General features: G+C 37.4%; 1 protein-coding gene across 4 annotated transcripts in view; it reads right to left on the bottom strand.

The window, feature by feature from the left end:
* Window positions 1-466: 466 nt before the first annotated feature.
* The window catches only part of COL12A1 (collagen type XII alpha 1 chain), a 99673-nt gene continuing 80211 nt past the window's right edge, over window positions 467-19928 (bottom strand). For 3 of the 4 annotated variants that reach the window (XM_050315132.1, XM_050315135.1, XM_050315133.1), the window contains 13 exons: window positions 19756-19842; window positions 18810-18863; window positions 18205-18300; window positions 16286-16339; window positions 15315-15368; window positions 15019-15072; window positions 13818-13889; window positions 8267-8302; window positions 8090-8156; window positions 6329-6517; window positions 5179-5247; window positions 3970-4140; window positions 467-2814 (listed from right to left, as the gene is read on the bottom strand). In XM_050315132.1, coding sequence (XP_050171089.1) covers window positions 2804-2814; window positions 3970-4140; window positions 5179-5247; window positions 6329-6517; window positions 8090-8156; window positions 8267-8302; window positions 13818-13889; window positions 15019-15072; window positions 15315-15368; window positions 16286-16339; window positions 18205-18300; window positions 18810-18863; window positions 19756-19842 — 1014 coding nt within the window. In that variant the 3' untranslated portion in view covers window positions 467-2803. The remainder of the gene's footprint in view (window positions 2815-3969; window positions 4141-5178; window positions 5248-6328; window positions 6518-8089; window positions 8157-8266; window positions 8303-13817; window positions 13890-15018; window positions 15073-15314; window positions 15369-16285; window positions 16340-18204; window positions 18301-18809; window positions 18864-19755; window positions 19843-19928) is intronic. The other variant, XM_050315136.1, reaches the window with a different exon arrangement.

Here is a 19928-nt window from a genome sequence, read left to right as displayed (position 1 = left end):
ACAGAGCTCAAAAAAAACCAGAGACCCACCTCCTCAAGCAAGTTATTTGCTAATACTGGACTCAGGGCTGCCACAATGCTCACAGCTCGTGAGGAATTAAAGGTTGTGTAGCTTTAGGTACTCTCTGCAGTTCAAGTAGTTCCTTAGGTGGAAAGTCTCTCTCTGCAGCAACCATCCACCAGAAATCCCAAAAAAGACACCCAGGGTATCAGTTGCTATCTCATTTTCTTCACCAAATGCCTTGCAGGTTGAATTTGTTTAAAGTCTTATTCATACATAAGACAGAGGAAGCCTCTTCTGCTTTCATCCACCCACCTCTAGATACCACAGCCCAAATACCTCTTTTAAGACTATTCCCATTCTAACTGATTTTTGGTATCCAGCATTTCCAAATGATTTGAGTAAATAACTAATACAATACATATATACCAGTGCCACAATGCCTTTCAAAAAATGAATAGACACATAAATTTTCAGTAGTTTTATTGAAAAATGCCTCTTTCATTTCAGAAATAAATAATATAAGGCAGTGAAATTCACAATTTGCAGTTAAAATATAAAAGCAGCAATTCTATATCCATAGTCTTGCAAACAATTTCCAACTGCTTTTGATAACTAAGGAACACTGTATTCTGAAAAAAAAAATCCATACTAAATATACAACATAAACATGCAATTCCATCTCTGCAGGATTGACTGCAATTTGGCATAAATGTAACTGTGTCTACAAACAAGGAGATTTCAGGCATTATTAAACTGTATCCAGTTGATACAATGATTTCAGCTACTTAATGTTTGTGGTGTTTAGAGGAGATGTATAAGAGCAGTATATGCTCTGCAGATTGTAACTCAGAATAGAAGAAAATGACAACGATATTGGAAGGAGAGGGAAATTATTGTTTCTTTTTTAACTAGATAATGCAAACCTGTGATCTGACTGAACTGAAAACATGCATTTGAAAAAGAAGAAAAATGCAGAGCTAAAGCAGACAGTCCTTAGAAAATTTGCAGCAGCTCTGTGGTTATTTTTGGTTTGGTTTTTTGGTTTTAATTTTTTTAATTTAATTGTTTTTACATTATTTTAATGAAAAGGCAGAACTGGTATAACTGAATGCACACATTAACCTGTATGCAGCCACTACAAGCAACAGTATTTTACAAGCATTTCCAGAGCAACATGAAATCTCTAGGGACACACATTGCTATCACCTCGTAAGCGAGATACAAAACAGGGGTGCATCTGATATGAAAAGACCAGAAAGATACATTGCAAAAGCACTGATGCACTCTCCCTGTGTGTATCTGCAAATGCAAGTACAGCAAAAAAAAAAAAAAAACCAACCCAAAAAACCACCAACCAAAAAAACCGAAACAAGAGACACAGATCTTTTACGGTTTTGTTTTTGCTTTTCTTGACAGTGATCTTTTCCAGCGCATGTGCTCAGGGTATTCTGGTGAATGCATTTCAACTCCATAGTCCTCATATTCGTCCTCTCTCCTTTCTGACTCCATAGGTACTATAAAGGGTTCACCTTCAGGTTGATAGGGTCCACTTTCAGGCACGTATGGTTCTGGTTGAAAATAGTTGTCCGATTGAACATAATAGTTATCGCTTGTCTTTGAATCCATATATGCAATGAACGTTAGTTTGTACACATAATGTTAGTTCAATCTTATTTTCATATAATAAATACATAAATTAGTAGTTCACTGGGGGTATTTTTCAGTTTTGCTGATGAATGCTTTTTGGCAGTAAAATAATAAAAGGTTTAAAATTCAACTTCAAAGGCTTTGTATTTATAATACATAAAACATTGCAGAAAGAGTCTTAAATTATGCAAGGGACAAATTACGGTAAAACTATTAAAAACAAAAAAAAAATAAAGCAAATAAAGTAAAATCATTATTTTACAGCTACTTTAGTAAATCCAAGAACTGGATTTCATTTTAAACTGAGTAATTAGTAGAAGACATGGAGCAGGTAAAATGAAGAGATGGGTTTGGCATATACTACTTTTCTCTGAGAATGGGAAAGTAAGTGTAGACATAACTATCACCAGCGGCAATATACAGTACATGACATTTTCTTGTGCTGTTCCTCGTAACATACCGAGTTACAGCTGGTGCTTCAGGAACACCAAAAACTACAGCAAAACAGAAGAAAAATAATTATAAAACTTTGGTATTTATAACTGCAGTTACAGATCCAACAAGATTACACATGAAAAAAGGCACATGCCCCGATCCAGACATATTGGTAACAAGCAACAGACAGGTAGGTTTCATAAGTTGTCAAAGATGTTATTTCGGCCTATAGCAAGCAGCAGCAGGCTTTTATGCAAAAGTATCATGTAGAGTTGTTAACAGATTTTAGTGGATACAGTCCCATACAAATCATTTACAAGCCACAATTAGTTTACTATTTACATAAGTTATTTCTCATTTTCCAGGTTAAATCTGTCTGTCTTCTAATGGCATTACCTTTGCTGGTTAGTAGTTTTACAAGCCTCCTTTGCCACTGAGTCTTTTGATGGTCTAGGTCTCTTTTAAAAAGAAAGACTGTCTATTTTATTACTGAAATGCAATAGGCTTAATGAATTGACATCACTGTCCTTTATCTCATTCACGAGTTGTGTTAGTAAAAGTATCTCCCCGTTCTATGAGGTCAACATGGTTCAAAAACCATATCCGTGGTGAAATATCCATACAGACTCATTTTCTAATAAGCACGTGCGCAAACATCTCAGAAACAGGATTTTCATGTATTCAAACTGTAAGCAGCACTGGCGACTTAGAAAATGTGTTAGCCGAAACCTGAAACAGGTCAAAGATGATGTTAGTCTTTTAAAAAGTTCATCTGATGTGCAAAAAAATACTTTCATCCAACTAAATACATAACAGTTAAGTCATAAGCATATATTTATATATGTATACATAGCTGCTTACTAGAAAGGAGAACACTGCTGAATCACAGGCACAATTTTCTTAATTTTTCATTTAAATAAGAATCTCATGTGAGATCTGCAGAACCACTTGGCTCTTTAACCAGCATCACTGAGTCTGCAAGTGTGTACATATATATATATATCTTTTCTTTTTTTTTTTTTTTTTACTTTTCATGGGTACATGCACAATATGCTAACAGCAAACCATATCAAATAGCAGTATCACATACACTTATTTTGAGATCCGGCAAGGCATACATATTAATTTGTTAACAATACTGTGGTCCTGCAGGATCCCTATGTTAAAATATATTAGAATCTTTCCAGTCAGAAATTGCTGGCCGTTATGACCCTTCATTTTGATTCCAGAAGCAGCCTACTGTTTTGAGCTACATCACAGAGTGGAAGGCTTATATGACCCAGGGCTAATCAGAGACTCCATGGTGTAATAATTTGGTAGATATTGTAGGACAGTGGTGCTTTTCAGTTGTCTGCATTGTTATCACCAAATGGACTTCCTTTGTGGAAGATTTTTATTTCAGGAATCAATTTTGTAGAAATAATCCTGACATCGCTCAAAAAGAGACACATGGAAATTGCCAAACACAGCATTCCTTTTATTTTTCAAGAGAAACATGGAGAATTCAACCTTGTTCTGAAGACGATTGGGAGGGGTGGTGATGGAGGGGGAAAAGAAGAGAAGAAAATCACTTAAAGTCAGTTAAATCCTACGAGCAACATTATTAACTAGGTTTTCTTTAAAAAAAGACTAAAATATTTGCTCACCACTTCCTTTTTAAAGGAAACCACACATAAACAACATTAAATAAACCTGTATCAAAGTCTAAATGGCTGCTCATATACCTGACATTACAACAAGGCAGGCCTGCTCACTGCAACCATCTCCTCCTGATCCAGTATGTTCAGGCTAGCAGGACTGTCTCATGTAAAGCAGCTCCATATGAACAGCCATGTCTGTGAAGGCTATCTAGGCAAGGTTAAGGATAAGTTGTTCATAACCTACCTGGGAATCCTTGGCCATTGTAAGGAATGCTAGCACACTGGGATGAATCACAATATCCCGGTGGTCCTGGGGGACCTCGAATACCCGCATTTCCAGGACGACCTGGTGGCCCTGGTGGTCCTCGTGATCCTGTGGAGCCTGGTGGACCAGTTCTAGATTCTCCTTGTGGACCTAATTTTAGAATGGAGAGGTTGGGAGGTTGTTTTCTCTAAGAGTCAGCTTGATAAAATAGCTAACATTACTGGTGTCTAGACTACGCAGCCTAGGTTATGTCTTTAGTGAGAAGCGCTTGCACTTTGTTGATGCATGGTGGTCAAACAGAAAGAAAAACAAAAGAAAACTAGAAATGTGACTCATCATTAGTTGCTTCCTCGTGTGTGGCTAATTTAAGGATTTATTCATAAAATCTGATTTAGTAAGGTTTGAGCCAAGCAAAAAACATCAATGAATTCTCTGGTTTATTTCCTCTTTGTGTAAGATATGATGATCTCAAGGGAAACTACTAGATTAGACAGCCACACTGGATTTCAATTAAAATACAGGAGTACATTAATTCTGCTACCCCGTAGCCCCAGGATAGATGAGGTAATGTTTTTTTTGGAACCAGTCTTATTATGGTTAGCAGAATTGTAAAGCTTCAAGTAACTGTGGCTACAATTTGCTGCAAGCATCTTATGGGTCCTGTAATGAAAAGTTATTTTAGCCTAGTAAACTACAAGCAGGAACAAATGATGCAGCTGATCTAGGGCAAGACATCAATTAACAAAATTTCATGATAAAAGACCAAAAATAATAGTCAAATCATCTGCCTCTATCAGCTGGTAACTCTGCATGTAGGAGTATTTTGTAGTTCAGCAACCAACAAGTAAAAAAATGGAATTAGACACTGCAAAGTATCATTTGATAACACTTACGAAAAATATCTGTCAAATATTTGGACAATGTGTTTTCATGAAAAACACTTTTACACAAGTAAGCATGCCAAATGAGGAAATTACAAGACAAAGACAAACATCTCTTAGTCACACTCAAAAATCTTTCTAAATTGCCATTTTTTTAGGGGTTTCCAGTAAACTCTTATACATGCCAAACACATGAAGTGGACAGAGTAAAGCAAGTTAATTTACCATATGTAGTCTGGTTCACTATGAAGAAGTTTTGCCCTTTTCTCCTAATTTTCTGTAATCTGATTAAACAAAAAATATTTACCAGGTGGTCCTGGCAAACCTCTTGGTCCTTGAGATCCAGTCCCTCTTTCGCCTTTCTCTCCAGGCATTCCTACAGAATAATAAAAAGGCAGTAAAAACCAAAGAAAGGAAACCACATCAACAAATATTTCTTCATGCTCTCTTGTTGACATTAATATTTAGTTCCTATTATTTAATGTAACAAGATCAGTTAAACCCTATATTCTACAGATGTCCACATGTATTTGGGAAAAAAAAATTGGATATAAATACACTAACCTAAAAGTAAAGTAAGATGCAGAGGTAATTTAGTCTTTTTAATAAACTTTTTAAAACAGAAAAACCCCACAGAACCACATGATTTTAAACTACAAACAGGAAGGTACTTCAAGCTTGCATGCTTCTGCTACAAAAGATGCATTCTTAGGAACTTAGGAACTTAGAAACTTAGAAACTTTCTCAGGAACAGTTATAATGAAGTAAGTTTAAGAAATTCAGAAATTCATTTTTCCTTGATTTATTCCTAGTCTTTATTTAAGGAGTATACTAAAATATATGCTAGAAAACAGAGCTCTGAGTCTATGCTACAGTAGAGTAGCTGGAATAAGCAAAGGCCACAACATAGTACACTACAGATACTCCATATGATTGCAGTCATCCAGGATAGCCATAAAACAGGTTTACCCACATGCTCAAATTCAGTTCAGAGTTGCTTCCCTCCCTCAGAGTACTGCAAAGAACCGAGGATGTAGACCTAATTCTTTCAACTCTGACATTTCATTCTTGGTAATGACTCATTCTCTCTCTTAATCAGTGTTATATTTTGCAGAGTTGTGTTACTCTAAACAGCCTTTCAAGACACAGCTGTTTGATGCCAGAAGAGTTCTGAGAACTTTCATTTTCCTGGGATATTCTATGGAAGCATCAGACAGCAGCCAAAATCTTAGACTAATTTGTGTTTCCTGAAATCTAAGCAAGGGAAAGACAGAGGAAAAGCACTGATGTAATTAACCTTGTTCTCTAGAACACCAGTGTCCCTCAGGCAATCCAACTGGCCTAACAAGCTGCTGCTAGGTATGGGCTTCCTCATCTGTCATGGTAAAGGGAGCAGACAGCTCTCCCGGCAGTCTCTGTGCTATGACCACTGTACAGCTGCCTTGGAATTTACTCACCTCTTTCACCAGGTGGACCTTGGACCCCAGGAGGTCCTGGGAATCCTGGTCTTCCTCCAGGTCCAGGCTCTCCTCTTGTCCCAGCAGCTCCTGGGGGACCAGGTGGACCTGGTGGCCCTGGCTGGTTACGGTTTGAATAATAATCGTTCGGAATTTGATTCAGCATTTGATTGAACCGGCTCATTTGACCTTCAAAAGAAAAATAAAAAAGCAAAATGAGTGAAAATCTTTTATCAGAGTGGGAAGTAATAAAAAATCATCTCTCTTCATTAAGTCCTATTCTTGCTCCCATTCAATAAATTAGTGATGAATTAGTTCAGATGAATTAGAAAGACTTAAGATGAACGTCTGATAAGAAGGCTGAAAATAAATGGAGTAGTGAGGGAGGGAGGGAGGGAGGGAGGAAAGGTAAGGGGGATTCTGGAAGACAATTACATTAACAGAGATTTATCATAAAACTATTAAAATCACTAAGCATTTTTTTCAATACTCTTGTTCTCAGAGCTCTATTTAAAGTTGCTTTTACTCTGAAGAACAGAAAGGACTTGTTCTACTTCTAAAACTGGAGTATCACATTTCTAGGTACTTTCAGAGCTCTGAAGCTACCACAAACAGTATAAATCATACACGTGTAGAGCTAGCAGCACAGTCTGCAAAGTTGCTTTCTTAAGCCTGTAGGATGCAAAGGCTTAAGGTACCTACATACCTTCTGCACATAGGCAAAAAAAAGGTGTGTGAATAAAAGCAACAGCATTGTGAAACTATGCAGGAAGGAACCCCTTAATGGGGGGACACATCTAGCCCTACCTGATTAGTGTAATGTGCCAATCCTAGCATAACCCTGAAGAGATGAGCTGAACATGAAAAAAATAAGGCAGGGATGCTCAAAGAAGGGATGTTAAAAGATCTCAGATAAGATACCTGTATTCATAAGTCTAACACATTCATGAATGTAATTTCCTTCTTCTGTGATGACTAAGAGACATATTTTAGACAGCAGCCATCACAGACATTTTAAAGGACATACTGTCTTCCTCCCTGTACACAAAGGTAATAATCCCAAAGGTATACCTATTTACCTCAGTCAGCACTTACCCTTGTAATACAATATTAAAAATAATTTATAGGCACATTTGCCTCTGTCCTCCTTGGCAAGTCTTAGCAAAAGCTCTGCTTCAGGGACAGAGAGAAAGCCTCTGTAGAGAACAATTTCCTGGGCTGCAGAGCTGCACTATGTGGCAGTAGAGGACTGAAATTCAATTTGAAGTTCTTCTCCAAATAAATATTACTTTTACTTGGACAGCACTGCTGATTCTGTGCACAGTAGTTACCCAACACTCATCTGTCTTTCCCTGCTGGCAAAATACCTACAGCAAGCATTGTTTTTCTCACTGATTCCCTCCTCTTGAAGATGACATGCTTAAAGAGAAAATGTATCCTGATTTTACTGCAAGGATGAAGTAATTTTGGACCAGAATGACAAAAGGAATGTCACACTCCTTGTACAGAGTGTTAGATCTGCATGTGTATTTCCAAAGGCCACAGACCAGATCAAGTTAGCCTCTGGATCTGGCAAAAAATTGGTGCTATGTTTTTTCCCCAAATAATTGGCATGGGACAGCTATAATATCAGTGAAGCTCTTCCTTCCTGTGCTCTCTGGCCAGTGTCTGTCACCTCAAATTTAAACCATTGCTTTCTCTTCTTAAAACACAAAGTGGTAAATTACTAGTATGAGAAACAAAGCAAGCAGCACAGTTTACCATTTATCAGTTGTTCACAGACTTGTCTTGCAACTGCTCGCATCATATTCTGAGAAGCAATGTCACCCTACATAATCAAATGCAAAACAAGTGTTTTATTAGCAAGTGTCTGTGCTTTTAAAGACATAGTGTTTAATTTTTAAATTATGAGAAAAACTGACTTTCATTCAGACTTACTCTGTCTCCTTTTTCTCCCTTCATTCCAGGTGTACCCTAAAATAAACAATGAAAAATAAAGCAACTTGAAAGATTATGTTGTTTCACCCCAACTATTGGTTTGATACATGCAATTCTAGAAAAAAAATTTGACTCCTTCAAGAAGACAGATACTATCCTTCATGACCTTTACATTTCAGAGATGCTAAAACAGGTGACAGAAAATACTGGAGAAACAATGATCTTTTGTCTGGTATCAAACACACCGATAGATGCATAAGAAAAAGATCAGAGGGAAAAATTCAAACTAGGGCCAAAAACCAGATGTATTCTGACACTGGGACCATACTGTCAATTTGAAAATTGAATTTCTGGCATCACATTTCTGTAAATGGTCAATGGTCTTGTGTGAGTTAGACAAGACTGTTTAATTTTAAGTCTTAAGACAACTCATCATTAAAGAAGGTAATCTATGAAAAATAACACAAGTCTAGGAAGGGTAGCTGTCTCCTTGAATGCATATGAAAAGGATTCTCTGTTAAGACAAAAAGATTTATGCAGAGATGACACATAAGATGGAGAGAGATGCCAGTAAGAGCTTATTCTGTTTATAATGACAGCTTCCTTCTTAATTTTCAACAATTTCTAGTCTTATAAAGTCTCATAGAAGTCTGAACTTGAGCTGCTTTATAATTATTCACATTTGCCAACTTTTTTCTAACTGCACTTTCCATTAGCCTTTGAATAGTTTAGCGGTTGTGGGTTTTTGGTTTTCAAGAATACTACGTAAGAAGCAAACCAGAAGGCCTAATTCTAATTTTTATATATGTATGTGTATATGAAAAACATCAGGAATAATGATGGGTCTGTCATGAGTTCACATAGATTTTCACTCGTAACCTAAATTACTGTTTGAACATACGGCATATTTCAAAGGTGAGAGACCAGTTCAGTCATCTGCTGCTCTACGTGGCTCTCCACACACTTACACACACCCCCCAAGTATTACAGCTTTGTACATTGTAGTATTTCTTTAAGGAGCCTGTTTATCACCATTAACAAAGCAAAGGCTAAGTGTGGGCTGCAGCTGTTTCTCATTACATTCCTACGGTACCCGCAATTAATTTCAGCAACATGAGACACCAAATCATTCCACTGAGGTCACAGCAGACACCACTCGAACGCAGTGGTACTGTTCCATAGACCTCTGTCAAGGTTTTGGGCAAACAAATGCCCATGGGGTATGCTGGAGTGTGAACTTAGTATGCTCTCTGAGCTTACTAAGTATGCTCTCTGTGCAGCAGAGTTGCACACACCTACCCAATGAGATGCCATAGAAAATATGAGACAGTTCATCCATCACTGAGTTAAGTAGTTGTCTTATGGTACATTTGCATCATGAATAAGAGATTGTTCATGCAAAATTGATTGTACAGACTCAAATGACTGATTTAAAATGGTGACACTGTAAATGTGCCACCGGAATAAATTATGCTACCAATGAGACAGTTACTAATAAGTACAAAATATACCCATCAAGCTGATGAATATTCTTTCCCTTCTGCCCTTTACTCTTTCATCTATATCTTTCTTATTCTGTGAAGTCCACAGGGAAACATCTGTCTTTTAGTTTTAGCTTATTACAGTCACATGCTGAGACAGCCTATGGACTTGTAAATGCCATAACAACATAAATAAACAGTAATTCTCTAATAATTAACATTTTGTAAAATTATGATATACTGAAGCTCTAAAAGAGATGTAATTTGACCCCCAAATCAACAGACATCAACATCTTGTTCATAAACTATTACATACAGCTGAAAAATCCATTGAACAGAATTCAGCGTTTTTACTTGCTCTAGTGTGTAACATGAAAATTGGGGGGGGAGGGTAATGTTAACAAACTATTTCATGCTTCTCTTTCTGTTTCAAATTTGACAAGTTTTTCTATTTTATGAAAGCATATTCCTTTGAAATTATATGCCGCATAAACATTTATAACACTTGTTTATTGTACTCTCATTCTTTGTAAAGCTTTCATAGTACAACCTTGTGTTGTTTTGACCGGAAGCAAATCATATAGTACATAGTTTGTTTATTCACTAGGTAAGTGCAAGCATTAGAAATCAGATTTCTAATCTACTATCCTGACAATATTGTAATAATTACTTAAAATTATATGTTCCAAGTAATTCACTTACTAGAATATTCACACACCAGAACTGAACAAAGACAAAAAAATTATACAAACTTAAAATGTTCAAATCCTATACACTGTTTCTGGAAATATTTTTGCTGATTGGTCAAGAAAAGTTCTTCAGGCTGTCTTCAACCACAAGCCATGTTGGTAAGACAGGAAGGTGCTCTGTTAACAAAAGCACAACATTGCTCCGAAGCGTTGCCAACAAAGGTCCCTCAGCTGGGAAATTGCTAATGCCATTCCTTAATTCTAAGTGATACATAGTCAATTTTGCAATTCACTGAAATAAAATGAGCCTCGTTCTTCAATTTCTGACCTTGCAAACAAACACTGATTCAGCCTTATGACTGAAAATCTATAGGCTATTTGGAACCAATTTTAAAATTTGAAGATTACAGGCTGATGTCTATGTTAACAATAAAGTGCATTTTACACAGGGATATTTTAGAAACATGTTTTCAAAAAAAATAATTACAATTGCAATTACTGAGTTGCTATTTGCATCTTCCTCCTACTTGGTTATACACCTCTTAAACTTCAGTTTATTTTCTTTTAATAGACAAAAAAGTGCAGTTTAGCCAACTACTTGACAGCATTTTGAGAAGCAGCAGCTGCTGCTGGCATTCTGTTTTGTTGATATCCTGCAATGAGGGAGTCACTTGGGGTCAGTGCAAGGAAAAGTTGGTTTATGCTGCATGTGGAATTTTTTCTGAGCTGTGGGATGAAGGCTGGGCCTGCAGCATAGTTCTATGGCTGAAGGAGGACAAAACAAAGAAAGTTTTGCTATTTTTACTTTAAAAGATAATGTGCTCATTTGTTTTCCCCAGAAGAATGTTTGCTCCCCTCAAGAACTACCAGTTTGTTCCTCCCAAAGCTGTATCTTCTTGAGACTTTATCTAGGACATCTGCAAGATCAGTGAACACATGGCAGTAGGAAATGCAAAATTCTCAAAGCCTTGGGACTACCCTCAAAAGGTTTTCACAGTTTATTTAGTCCTGGAGGCATAAGTTTAATAGCACCTTATTTATAAGACATAAAAGCCTTGCACACTTTCCTGGGGACCTTCCAGATCAACAAAGTCAGACCTGTTGTCACAGAGTCCATAGCTCTACCTTAACACAACTGACTCTGCCTCCCCAGCCGTTCCTATTTTTACTTACACACCTATAAAACAAGTACTGGAACTTTTCCTCTCTTATAGTCCAAGATCTTCTATTTCCCATTACATTTATTCACAGAAAACATATCAATTTATTCTTGAACTATTATCCTCTTCCAGTTTAATGAGTCCTTCTTACCCTTGGTTGTTACCTTACGATATGTACACAAACGGTTACCAAATTCTCACTCTCTCACCAGACAGACTGAGGACAGATACTTTAGCCTCATCTAGGATAGCCTGTGCTCAATTCTCAGTAGATTACCAACTCATTTGTGTACTTATTGCTCCTTTTTTTAGTAATTTTGTTACTACACTGGAAAAAAAACACTTAAATTTCTCATGGAGGAGGTACTTATAAGCAGATTAAAAAGTCAAATTTCCTATTTCCATGAAAGGTCAGTCAACATAAGAACACAATGAGGTAGAGAAATGTTTTACAGTGTGGTCTGTCTCAGCACATTAGTAGTATTGAATACACCAGGAAGGAGCTGAGGTTGACTGCACTCACTGGGAATATCTTCATAACACCAAGGCTGCTCATAATTTGCAGGTAACTGTGTATCTTTTACCTGGAATGTAAGGTTCCTTGGTTTGTAGGGGGTCTTTTTCCTTATTTACATTGCATAGTATCAGCAATACAGACAGTTCAGGTAGAAGAAAAAATGATAGGTCAAAATTATTTGCTGGTCAAAATTGTTTGCTCCTTGTATTTACCAGAGGCAATGTGAAGCCTCATTATCTTTCTCTTCAAGCAGAACTATGATTCATGACACTGCAAGTTGCATTTGGCTGTCAGACTGCAACTTTGGCAATTGTAATACTGCACACAAAGGAGGGCCTTGAAATTCTGTCCACCAGGAATCTGATAAAACATCTGTGCAAGGTGCAAGCCAGAATTCCTGCTGGGATCTGTTCTAGAAACATTATAAATGGTAAATATGATGCACAGTGTCCCACTACAAGAAAGTGCAATAACTGGGGGAAAAAAATGTATTTCTAACTGAAAGGACCTCATAAAACTAGAGTGCAGGAGAACTTAGACATGGTTCTTGGACAGGAGTTGACTGCTTTTCTTTGCAAAAGCCCTGAAACTGGGTTAGTGGCCAGATTTCCTTCAAGTACATTATCTACCTGCAGAAGATTTTTGCTGCTGAACTGGCTCAGCTATCCAGTGTCCCAGGAGAAGGAGAAATCAGATACACCTGGCAATGTGAAGCTCCCTTGTGAACAAAGCACAGCGTTTTGTGCTCTATCAAGCATCTGAGCCAGCAGGCACATGAAATTAGCAATGTATATCCAAAGGCAGGAAAGCTTCAGTACTTTCCCAAGACACTCAGTGTCCTCTACTACAAGGGGAAATGGAGTTTATAGTCTGGCAAACACAAACTGAATTCAATGTGTGTATGAAAAAATGACCCAGCTTCCAGTTGCTCCTGGGAGCTTCCACTTCATGTCCATAAAGCTTGCCAGCCTACTATATATTCTTCCAAATTATCCATCCAGCTTTCATATACACAATTACACTGAAGCAGGATAGAAAATTCTAGATGACTGCCATACATTAAGCACAAGTAATGAATGACTTCTCATTTCACTTGCTGTCTCCGCTCCTGACTCAAGCATAACTTCTCAGAGATATCCTATAAATGAATCAAACCAAATTTTGCTGGAAACTGTCAGTGGGAGCCAGCACCTCCTGCTCCTTCTCCCTATTCAGGAAGCACTTTAAAAGCCAGACTAGAAGCCACAGAAAACACCTCCAAATTAATTTGAAATAACACTGTAAAAAGCACAAAACATTTGCAAAACAGAACTGATTATGTAATATTATCAAAGATTGTCCACCTTCAGCAGTTTATCACATTTTTGCTACACACACACAAATGTAAAGACTTTCCATTCATTTTGCTGACCTAGTTCTTCAGGCTTATGCAGTGTAGGAATATATGTCTTGGCACATAATATCTTACAATTTTTTTAGTGGAAACAAGAGACCACAATTTCCAGCCCCAACTATTAAACTCAGCAAAATGGAATACTGCAAAAATAAAATTATTTTTAAAAAAAGGCTTGTGGATTTAGGTCAGGCCCACCATACTAACCACCATCATAAGTGCAAGACAACTATTTAAAGCAAGCAGAATCCTTATATTCATCAACAGACTGTCACTTTAAATTTGATACTCTAAGTGTATCATTATCTTACTGGTGTCCCACGATCTCCTGGTTTCCCTGGCTTTCCACTTGGACCAGCAACTCCCGGAACTCCTGGGGCACCCTGCAGCAGAAGACATGAAAAGTGAATTGTGGAAAACCACAACAACTTAAGCGTTAAGAAATGTGTTACTATATTGAGTCCAAAGCAACACTGAAAACGGTTCCTATCGGGGGTTTTTCTGTAAAGTACATTTTAGGTTTGAAAACTTCCTTACAGAACAAATAGTTCGTTTCTTCGTGGAAATGTGTCCTTTTACATAACACTGCAGTTTAACATGCATTTCTGAACCTAAAAGTGCAGAGAGATACAAAATACAAACATGTTTTTGGTATCAAGCTTAAGGACAGACTCCTAAAGAACTACGGAACAGCTTGGCCTTCTAAGTTCATCTAGCAGGTCTGTGATCCCTGTAAAAGTCCAGATCAAGAAGACCATAAAAGTCATTCTAGTGATGCTAGATAAATATGAACAAGCAAAAGACCAGTATTAGGTTATGTGATAAAAGCCCATCTGAACACTCACAAAGGGGCACAAGAAAGATAATCATGAGGAAGCGGGGGCTGCTCAAATAATACCCTGCCCAGAGACTCCTGTTCCTATCTGTGATGTAAATGTGAGCTCTGTGTGTGTATGCCTACTGGAAATACATCTTCCAACTTGCTTCTGGTTGGACCTCGTAACATTCAGCTCCAGCAACTTGCCTATTTCAGGCTGTCTGATCCTGCATATGTTTTTCTCTAAGAGCCAGCCTCTTTTCTAGCATGGCCCCACATTGCACAATGAAGCAGCTTTTTAAGAAAAAACTAATCCTCAAATATTCTTGTCAAAAAAAAAAAAACAAAAAAACAAACCTGTATTAAAAGCATTTGTTTCCCCCAGTTTACAAGTAATAAACTGATTGCTTTTGTAAGATCTAGCTATGCATTTAAAGATTATGACTAAAGAACCAAGTAAAGTGATTTCCTGATTTACACCAGCAGAAATCGGTTTTGAAACATTGTTACAAACGTTTGAAGATACGTGCTTATGCAGCTGTCTGCTCACCTTTTACTGAGAGTTTCCCAGACCCATTTAGGATACTAAACAAAGGATCCATGTCATATTTGACAGAAATTGAAAATGTCAATGTAGCTCTCTGTTGGCTCAGGTCTCTTAATTCAGAGTATACCAAAGACAAAATTATATTTACCGCTGGTCCTGGTGGGCCTCTTGGACCTGTGGGACCATCTTTTCCTGTGAAACCCTATTCAAAAACAAAAGCATAATTAGAGACTAATTTAAGATTGTAGCCTGATGAAAATGGCCTTTAAGATGATGTAATTGCAGATTCTTTACCAATATGACATCTCCCAGACATTGAGATAAGCAGAGTTTCAACGCAACAGCAACAGCGTGGGGAAGACAGCTTTTGAAAAAGCATTTGAAAATAGAAAGATATATAAAGAAATGGAGGAGGGAGAGGAGGAACACAAAAAAACACATTACCCTTTCTCCTGGAGGTCCCACTGGGCCAGGTGGACCAGGTAAACCTGGGGTTCCCTAGAGGTAAAAGGAATAAGAAATTTTATCCATGACAGAACAAACAACACTGCTACGCTAACCATCACATATATCGCCAGTATAGCTGTTCTTCCACTTTTTCTGTCTAATCTCATTGTACACTGACAGCATTGCTTTCTACAGGGCATTACTACTCCCTAAAAGTGTATTACTCAGGGTTATAAGGACTAATAAAACAGGTAAGGAATACAAGACCCTTAGCCCATGACTGATTTTATCCGATACATGAAATTAAATCCACAACAACATTTAAACATCCCCCATCTAGTCTTTATATCTCCAGTAAAATTAAGGACAATACAGTAACCAAGGAATATTCATTATGTCAACACATGGGCAGAAAAATGACCTTAGATTATCTAAATTTTTCTGATTATGAAAATACCCAAATTTTTTCTCCTCAAAACCTAATCCTAGTTTACAATATAAAAACCAGCAAGTAAATGAAATTTAATATTACTTTCTTCTTTCAGAACACAGACAGTTAACGTCCCAAGATGACTTGAATTCCAAAAGAAGGAAGTAATTAGGCAACATTGCTGAAGAGGGGTTCTGCAAAGGTTCTGCAACCTTTATTTTAGGAAGACACTTAACTGCAAGAGGTCAGCAGTTGACAGACCTTCCTGGGACAATACCAGTGTACTCTTCACTACTGTCCAGATGGACATTTTGCTTGACTCAGTACAGATGTTCTTTCACTCCTGCTGTTTTGAATGGTTTACTGTTTCCTATGCTTCAAATTCCTTAGTATAAGATAATTATGTTTCCAAAACTATTACTTAGGAAGGTATAAAAGAGCCCATGGACTCCTAGTGATGTCAAAGACAGATGTCGAGCAGCAAACCTGTATCAGGAATAGTGTAAAATGACATTACCTTGTCTAAGCATCAACTTACCGATCGCCCTGGTAGTCCAGGCTGGCCAGCATCACCTTTCATTCCTTGACGACCCTGTAATTTTTATAAATCATTACAAGATATTCTGAATCACAGAATTAATTTGTGTAAATGGACAGAAAACATTTCCCACAAAATACCTAAATTAAGGAATCCATAATCCAACTACATATTATGGAATAAATCATGATACATATACCTCTTAAGTGAAGCAATACTAATCTTCTCACAAACCTTTGCAAATGCAGGATGACTGGTTGACATTATATTAAAAACAAGGCAAGCAGACATTTGAAGGGGGCTTCAATTGATAAGAAAGTGACATGGACTTTTGAGTAAGACAGACTGCTATCACAGCAGGAAAGCTGTGAGGGGTTATGTGTTTTCCTCCAACCTCCCTTATCTTTCTCAACTGGGGAATGGAGCTCTCTAAACTCATGAAAGGTCAAACCTTGGTCTTTTTAAAGTATCATGGTCTAAAAGGCATTACACACATCCAGGACACAAGGTAGAGGAGCATATGAAGCAATGTATTGCCTTTCACAGCTAGCTTGCGTTTCATATACACTACAGCACTGTAGTATAAATGCACAGTCTAAACCCACATGAGCTAAGCTTGACAATACAATATTTATTTTTTACAGTGGCTTCATGCTAATCCAGCATTAAGAACTGTTAGTAACCAAACAATATGCAAACATAGCCTGCCAACGTGAATCGCAATTGGTATGAAAATTAGGACTTAAAAGAGGTGCTCTAACTTCTTGTTAGCTAATGAGAAATTCCATGAATGTTGGTGTTTTCATTCTTCAGACTTTATCAACAGAATGTGACAAATAAATGTATTATATGTATTCCAGGTGTAAAAGGAATGTATTTGCCCTTTCTTGCTCTTTGGCACCTCTAGATCGTCTTGATGAAGTTTTTCTTCCTGGTGTACAATAAAAAACCCGAAAAGTATCTACATGGGTTAAGAAAATCTTTCTACTTTGTCTTTACAAAGCAGACAGTGTTCCTAATGTCTGTCTTCAAGCACATTTTATTTTCCATTTCCCAAATTACATTACAGACAGAGCAGGTAACCTATTATCAAATGTAAAATAAGACAGGATGCAATCACACACCAATTCTATTTTGTTTTCCATAAACTTTATTTTTGATAAAACTTTTATTTTGATAAAAGGCTTCATACAAAAAGCTCCTGAATGTATTAAAATTCACACTAATCCTAAACAGGAAACACCAGAATTATGTTCCTACTTTTGGGGTGATTGCTTAATAAAATGTGGCAAAAGTAGTCTTAATACACTCACGATGTAAGCAAGGGGTTATGTATGCCATTACTATAAAAAGACAGAATATGGTGAAATTTCACGTGCATGAAATCGGAAGCAGTATCTTGCTAAAATATGCATGCTGTTGCCAAAAAAAACCCTAGGAATGAAGGGCTGTTCTGTATGACTAGATATAGGCACCCATTTCCTCTCTGAACTTTCAGCTACTGATTTAGGCCAGAAAATAGATGTTAGGCATGTAGGTCTATGAGAAAGTCTTCAAATTAGTATTTCATGCTTAATTGTCCTGCACCACAGTTTGATAGTTTTGAGCCCTAAAACTGGAATGCCTTGCAACTCTGCAGAAAATCCATTAAGATGGAAAACAGAGTAGCACAACATACATTACAGTGCTTAGAGTCTGTCCCTTCACTGGCATCCCATAAGCACATCTAAAATTCAGGATAGAAAATGCTGTTGTATTAAGAGACTTGTTTCAGAAACAGACTTGTTTCGTAATACTACTGCCCTGCAGGGACAAATGAATATTCAGGCAAAACTGTCAGCCTCTTCCCAGGACCACCACCTGCATGGACAGCTCTAGCTCCCCACACATTCCCACCCGCACCCAAAATCTCCACTCACCGGTTCACCGGGGATTGACAGCCCATTGGGGCCCTGCGGACCTGGCGGACCTTGAGGACCAGGAGGACCTGTCTCACCACGAGGACCAGGAGGGCCCTTAAAGCAGAAAATTAAAACAAAATTGTAAATTCTGAAATCTGTAACTGCAAAATCCTTTGGGCTAGACACTTACGGTGAGTCAGAAGCTTGGAGACACCTTTAATACTTCAGAACAACTTTAGAAACAGTTACTCAAGTGGCATACCCTTTCATAAGGTATTCTCTGATTCATGTTGGCCAATACATGCCCTCTGGCAGCGTGAATTAGAAGCATAGCCATCTCCTCTGTACAGAGGAGAGAACGATAATGCTGCTGCAGAGTGTGTATCAACACCCTTATGCATGTAATCCCAGTATCCTGATGTGCAGTCAATGCCTTTGAAGATACATAGACTGTGTATATATAGTCTCAAATAGGTAGGCTGCACATAAATAGCATAAAGGAATATTTTCAAGTAAATTTTTAATTTCCATTATTAGCTCAGCATAAAACTAAGCATATAAATTTCCACACAGGTAAGCATGTAGCAACATCATTATAGATGCATTTGAGGAAAGATACTTACAGATGATCCAGTCAAACCCCTTTCACCTCTGGGACCTTTAGCACCTGGGCCACCCTAAATTGAGTATTTGGAAAGAAAATTTATTTTATACACAGAAAGAAAAGGTACATAAAACTGGTGTGCATTATGAATCCTCTTTAACAAACTCTTATATGAAATCACAAAGTTTTGAAGTGTACAGATCACTGCTAAAAAGAGTACTAGAATAAAAGATGCATGAGGAACTCAGGTAAACCACATCAGCTTCAGCCTTGCCAATTCAGCTGATGAAAATTACTGTGATTTTTGTCTCTGCAGATATAAATTTCTCAATTTATATTCATCAAAATCTCTGGTTACCTCTCTAGTGGACTACCAGACAACTCATCTGGGCTTCAGATTTCTCATGCAGCACTTTGACAGCTTCAAAGTAGAAGGACTACTGAGCTGAGTATAACTCCCTTATATTCAAAGCAATTAATCCATTCCAGAGACTACTATCTCTCCACACAAAAAATAAAGAGAGTAACTAATTTATTTCCCTGACAGGGTAAAGAATCTTTCCTTGGAGAGAAATCCTGATTCTTTATTTAGGAAAAATATTTGCACAGTCCATTAAAAATAATCTTGTACACGATGTGCAAGACAGCTGAGACTGGGCCAGAATCTTTCAGCCTATCAAACAATGAGGAGCTATTCACAGTGATGATCACATTGGAAATACAGGAAAAGATTATACAAATGAACAGAGGTGGTAGGAGCTGCCCAACTGTGTTTGAAATTAAGATGAAATGGGGACAGATTACTGTGATGTCATGGACATGTTGATAGACACTATGTCTCTGACTGATCTCTTTTTTTTCTTTTTTTTTTTTTTCCACAAAACCAGAGATCAACACAAAACTATTTCCATACATTTAAAAATCAGAAGCCTCTCTCATGCAAATAGTTATAGCTGGTAACTTACAGCTGGTCCAGGAGGTCCTGGAGGTCCCACACTGTCTTGAGTACAAGTACAAGCATTTGGAAGAGCTGGGCACTTTGCTTCATCTCTCTGAAAATTCAATCACAACAATTACTGTCATTTTAAAGAAAAGTACTCACTGGTAGCATGCTTTTCTGAAACAACAGCAGGAAAAT

This window comes from Myiozetetes cayanensis, unplaced genomic scaffold (genome assembly GCF_022539395.1).
Source record: "Myiozetetes cayanensis isolate MyiCay16 unplaced genomic scaffold, myiCay2020 scf2-11, whole genome shotgun sequence".
Lineage (NCBI taxonomy): Eukaryota > Metazoa > Chordata > Aves > Passeriformes > Tyrannidae > Myiozetetes > Myiozetetes cayanensis.
This window is presented reverse-complemented; position numbering and strand designations above follow the sequence as displayed.